Raw genomic sequence first — 5,819 nt, 5'->3', positions numbered from 1 at the left:
CTGCTATGCACTTTTAAAACTAGCACATGGCCCCAAAGACTTGACTTTAAACATAAAAAACATGGATTTATAAAGAAGTGATTATGGTGAGCACAGGATGCCTACTTCCAGCTTGGGCTGGTTTGTGGAAGAAAGTGTTGCCAAGAGCATTCACTGCTTTAGCAGGTATTTTTCACACCAATAACCCTAACGGGAAGCATCCTAAGTGGAAGCCAATCGGAGAAGCATCTGCAGACGTTAACAACTGGATTACCTAAGGAGAACGATGATTTTCTTGCCTGGGGGAAAATATTTTCAAGGGAACCAAGGATCTCTTGATTTCTGTGTCCTAACCCTCCTCCCAAGTGGTCCCTTAGTCTCTCAACTCTTGTTGATTGTCTTCCTCTTCTTTCTGGTAGGGGCAGCAGCAACCTCAAGGAGTGTAAGAACCGGAGGCTTCCCCGGCCAGCTCCCCAGCCTGGCAGGATTGACACCAGTTGTGGGGAAAGGGATGTAGTGCGCAGACTCGTCGCCGAGCTCAAATCCCTCCACTCCCTCAAACCTGCTCTCAAGTGAAAAGCTGACGGGGGAGGGGTAAAAGGGGGAGGGGAGGACAGCGTGTGCGAGGAGGAGGGAATCCTGTTTAATTCAAAGTCCTGAGGGGTGTGGGGCGGGTGGGGGCTCCGTTAGTCCCGCCTCCCTCCCTCTCACCAAGCTCTGGGCTCCACCTCCTCCGCATGCACACAGATATACACACACTCACCCACACAACTGTACATGCAAACATATAGCCAGCTCAATGCACATACGCACGCGGAGCTCTGTACTTACCTGAAATCTTTTCAGTTTGTTCCAGCGGGCCGTGGGGACCGGGAATAGGGACAACCTAAAAGGAGAAGCTGCTGAGCCGACTTCGGAGGGGGGTGGGGGGGGGGGGGGGGGGGGGGGGGGGGAATTCCCAGTGCGGACTTTATAACTGAGGTGGTTGAGTGTTTTAATTAAGTCCCCTCCACCACCAGTCCCCTCCCCTCCCCTCCGCTGCTCCCAGGCCGGAGAGATAGAAAGACTTCGCCAGGGCGCGCGCGCACTCTCTCACCCAGACGCGCACACACTCACATAGACACGCACGGAGGAGAGCTACCGGGAGTCAAGCGGCTTTGGCGGCGCCGGCGCAGAGGCGGAGGGGAAACTTGGATGAAGTTAGTTGTTCCAAGTTCTCGGCAAGGTAGCACGAGAGAGGGGAAAAAGAGGAACTCCAAGCTTGGATTCCTCCGGACTGGGCGCCGCGCCCTGCTTCAGGAAGACTGCAGGAGCCCAGTAGTTGTCGGCGTTTCCAAGACGAGGAGCAGCAGCGAGGAGAGAAACCGTGAAACCCCAGCCTCGTGTTGGAAGTGGGGCGCGAGGTCTGGGCGGGGGCGGGGAGCCGAGGAGGTGAAAGAGTAAGAGTGGAACGGAGAGGGACTGATTCCAACTTCTCACCTCCAGGAAGCGAAGCAACCTAGCCAACATGTCCGGAAAGAAAGTAAGCAAAGGCGCCTTTCCCAAAGAAGAGAATTTACTGTGAGATCCCACCAAAGAGGGATTCCCAGACCCCAGCCTGAGCCTCTCCTATTCCTCCTTTCCTCTTCCTCACTCCCCCATCCCATCCAGTCAGGAGACAGAAAGAGGCAGCCGCCGCCGCGCCAGTGCGCTGGGGGGGTGAAAGCGGACAGCTCCCTCCTCTTTCCAGCCTGCCTGCCCTGGGACTGTTCAGGATTTCGGGTTCCCTTTTGGCCATCCCGTGCCCTAGAAGAAGACTGACCGTGACTATTGTTTTTAATTTGTGTACTCATTGCCGAGATCTGCCTTGGATTGGCGAGCCAAGACCTAGAGCTGGGCTGCCCTTGACATCCACCCACCCACACCATACCGCACCCCCCCCCCCAATCATCCCCATCTGCTGCTGTCAAATGAGAAAGCCAACGAGAAAGACCCCAACGCTTCCGAAGCAGAAAGCCCCTATTTGGCACTTTCCTGTTCTCAGCCGCAGGGATCCACACTGAACTTTGTGGAGACTCTAGGGCGCAACTTTCGTGCCTGGTTTTAAACAAGGAAGAAAAGATTAAAGGGGGAAAAAAATCAGTGCCCAACGGGGGGCACCGGCGAAGAAGGAAGAAAAACGACGAGCGAGAGCAAAACGAAAGTTGCACCACTTCGGGGTGGGGGACTGTCTGATAAGTTATCACTCCCAAGAGGATATATTCCTGGCAGCTTGGTTCAGAGTCAGGGGGACCGCTGGGGCTGTGGAACAGTGTCTCTGGTCTGGGACCCCTCCTCCCACTGCTTCTCCCCTCCTTCTCTTCCCGGACCCGGGAGTCACCGGCCCGAGAAGGTCAACGAAGTTTCCCGCTGCTACAGCGCCTGGACTGGTTTCCCTCGAGCAGCCAACATTGATTTTCTCCGGACCGAGGGCGGAGGCGGCGGGGGCGAGGGACCCGGCGGCGGCAGCAGCCGGCAGTGCGGGGGGGCCGGCTGCGGGCTGCAGCCGCTGCAGGCGGAGAGCATGTCCAAGCCGGTGGACCACGTCAAGCGACCCATGAACGCCTTCATGGTGTGGTCCCGGGCCCAGCGACGCAAAATGGCCCAGGAGAACCCCAAGATGCACAACTCGGAGATCAGCAAGCGACTGGGGGCCGAGTGGAAACTGCTCACAGAGTCGGAGAAGCGACCCTTCATAGATGAGGCGAAGCGCCTGCGGGCCATGCACATGAAGGAGCATCCTGACTACAAGTACCGACCGCGAAGGAAGCCCAAGACCCTGCTCAAGAAGGACAAGTTCGCCTTCCCGGTGCCCTACGGCCTGGGCGGTGTGGGGGACCCGGAGCACCCTGGGCTGAAGCCGGGGGGCGGGCTACACGGGGGCGCCGGGGGAGGGCTGGTGCCCGAGTCGCTGCTCGCCAACCCGGAGAAAGCTGCGGCGGCCGCCGCCGCCGCCGCCGCGCGCGTTTTCTTCCCGCAGTCTGCAGCCGCGGCTGCAGCCGCCGCCGCAGCTGCGGCCAGCAGCCCCTACTCTCTGCTGGACCTGGGCTCTAAAATGGCAGAGATCTCCTCGTCCTCCTCGGGGCTCCCCTACGCATCCTCTCTGGGCTACCCGACGGCCGGGGCCGGTGCCTTCCACGGAGCCGCTGCCGCAGCTGCAGCCGCTGCCGCCGCCGCCGGGGGGCACACGCACTCGCACCCCAGCCCCGGCAACCCGGGCTACATGATACCGTGCAATTGCAGCGCCTGGCCGAGCCCGGGACTCCAGCCGCCCCTCGCCTATATCCTGTTGCCTGGCATGGGCAAACCTCAGCTGGACCCTTACCCTGCAGCCTACGCCGCGGCGTTATGACCCAGCGCGGGGTGCAGCAGCAGCAGCTACAACCGTGTGTAAATATCTGTACAAATAGGGGGTGGCTTTAATAATGAGGTCTCAGCTATACAGCCGCGCATGTACATATGTATAGGTATGAGCTCTATGTCCTCTTCCCCTTTCTTATTGTGATTGTCTGTATATATCCGTATATAATATGTATAGGTACCCGAGTTAAAGATGAAAATGGTGCGCGAGTGTGAAATGTGTATGAGCGTGTGTGGTTGTTTGTTTACAAGATCATTTCAGACCGTCACTTGTACCGCAAACTTTTCTGGAGGGGCGGTTGTTTTCCGAACATCAGTGGTGCCTGCTATGCACTTCTGTACCTGTTGCGTTTTGCCCATTGGAGCTGAGGAAAAAAAGTCTTTAAAAGTTGTTTTTACCTGTGTTGTTGTTTTTTCCCCCATTTTCTTCCTTTCTTGCTCACTATTGCATGCATTTTATTCAAGTTTCCACCCGAAATTGCTTTCTGAACAACTTGGGAAAGCTGATTTGTTACTTGTCTCTCAGAGCTGTGTTGCTCTGAACTCTGCAAATGTCTCCCACCCCCTCCCCAGCCCCCAACAAACAGAACACCCAAACAAGATCCATTCTTGACAGGTGATGGACACAAATCTGGTATTTGTATATGAAATGATCGCTGTTTCCTTTGTTTACCATGTCCTATGCAAATTGGAACAGGAAACAGAAAAAGAAATAGTATGTAAGGTAGAGGATTGTCAATTGGATCTTTTGTTTTTTGGTTTTTCTTGTGTTTTTAACATACTGTTAAGATTTTAGTTCACTTTTTTGGACTCCAGTCACAACTTAAAAGGTGTGGGTGGGAAGGGGGGGGGACCTCTTCTGTTTTTCCATTACCATTAAGTTTCAATTTAAGACTGTAAATTTGTACATGTCAGTGAAAACGTTAGGTCTTTGATCGAAAATGTGTTGCTTACGTTGTCCTAAATTTGAGTCAGTTTTAGACTCCAACATTTTGATCGAATTTCAAAGTCAATTTTTTAAAATTGCGAGACCATTTGAGGATCGCAATTTGATGTAAGGTTAAATCAGACTTTTTGTCTGAGTGATAATTATATATTTATTATTTAGCAGAACTGCAAAATAGCATTGTTTTGACAGATGTCTATTCTCATTTTCAAATAGCCTTTATCTGCCAAATTTGAAGTGTTTCAATGTGCTTTGGAGTTCCCTACCTGATTAGCTTATTTTTAGAACACCAGCAATTCAATTGCAGATGATGATAAAACACATTTTAGAGAAGAATCTTCCTCAATTATAGTTTTTTGTTTACTTTTGTAATGTGTATATTTTGACTGTTTGTGAATGAAGCTGGCTAACATGTATTTAGTTTCATTTTGGCTTTATGTAATATAAAGTAAAAAAAAAAGCTTAAGTATTGGTTTTAACATTTAAGTGTAAATGGTTTTCTTGTGTGATCTTCTAATTTAATATTAGACTCTAAGCTATATCTGTAAATTAGAATCCTACTACCACTCTGTTCATTTTTGAACAAAGAGTTTAAATAAAGCCTGAAGCAGGGAAAAGAGAAAATCCTCTATTTCTTGTTGAGTTACTAACAAGATTTTTATCTGAATTGCCCTTACGTGCCTGGTCCAGGTGAAGTGTAAGGTATCCTCCAAAGGCAGCCTTTGTTTCACTTTTGAATAGATTTACTAGGAAATCTAAATCAAGCCATTGTTATTCAGAGCCAAAAACCTGATTTATCACATTTTTAATCGTGAATAGGAAAGAAGATAAAAACCCCAAGTAGTTGTATTATCTTTTTTTTTTAAAAAAGGGGGGTATTCATGAACCAGTAGAACAGAGCCCATTGAATACATTGAGACCGTTCAAAGCATTTCATCGGTTTCCAGTAACATTTTAAGAGTGGAAAGTTGCCTGACCACTTTATCTTGTTAGTATATGAGCCCAACTACTTAAATCAGTGTAATTTGTTCACATATCTGAGTGTGTTCCTTATTTACACTTTAAGGTTTTATTTGGAATTGTAATAGGTACTAACTACAACATAAAACTCTTGGCCTTTTAACAGCTTGATTTTGCCATCTAAAAGTACATTTAAAATAGAATTATAGCCTAATATTGAAGAGTGAAAGTGAAATTTCTAAACTGTAGAGTTTAGACAAGCAAAATATTTGAAATAATAGAGGATTTTATTATTTTTGGCAAGACATTTTAAGTGTTCAAGAAAATGGAGAGTGGGAAAAACAACAGCTATGGGTCAATTTTTATTTTTGTTCACACCAAGACTGTTATCCCTAAATTGCAGGGTCTTTTTTCCCCCTTTTAAATATTCGATCATCTCAGAGATCTCATCTTTATATTTATAAACCTAAGCCTTTAAACTTGTGCTACCCAACCTGGAATAATTTTTCTTACATCCAGAAAGTTTTGGAAATGACAAAATAGACTGGTGGTTTGA

At 49.1% G+C, this 5,819-nt stretch overlaps 1 protein-coding gene across 1 annotated transcript; it reads left to right on the top strand.

The window, feature by feature from the left end:
- The first annotated feature begins 899 nt into the window (after nucleotides 1-899).
- SOX21 (SRY-box transcription factor 21) lies at nucleotides 900-4,927 on the top strand. Its single transcript, XM_069067339.1, has one exon. The coding sequence runs from the start codon at nucleotides 2,522-2,524 to the stop codon at nucleotides 3,347-3,349; it is 828 nt and encodes a 275-aa protein (XP_068923440.1). The 5' UTR covers nucleotides 900-2,521; the 3' UTR covers nucleotides 3,350-4,927.
- Nucleotides 4,928-5,819: the final 892 nt, after the last annotated feature.

The sequence above is a fragment of the Petaurus breviceps genome, unplaced genomic scaffold, assembly GCF_028583685.1.
Source record: "Petaurus breviceps papuanus isolate PSGF00001 unplaced genomic scaffold, PetGlider_PUasm1.0 90743, whole genome shotgun sequence".
Lineage (NCBI taxonomy): Eukaryota > Metazoa > Chordata > Mammalia > Diprotodontia > Petauridae > Petaurus > Petaurus breviceps.
Note: the sequence above shows the minus strand (reverse complement) of the source record. Positions and strands in the feature narration are given on the sequence as shown.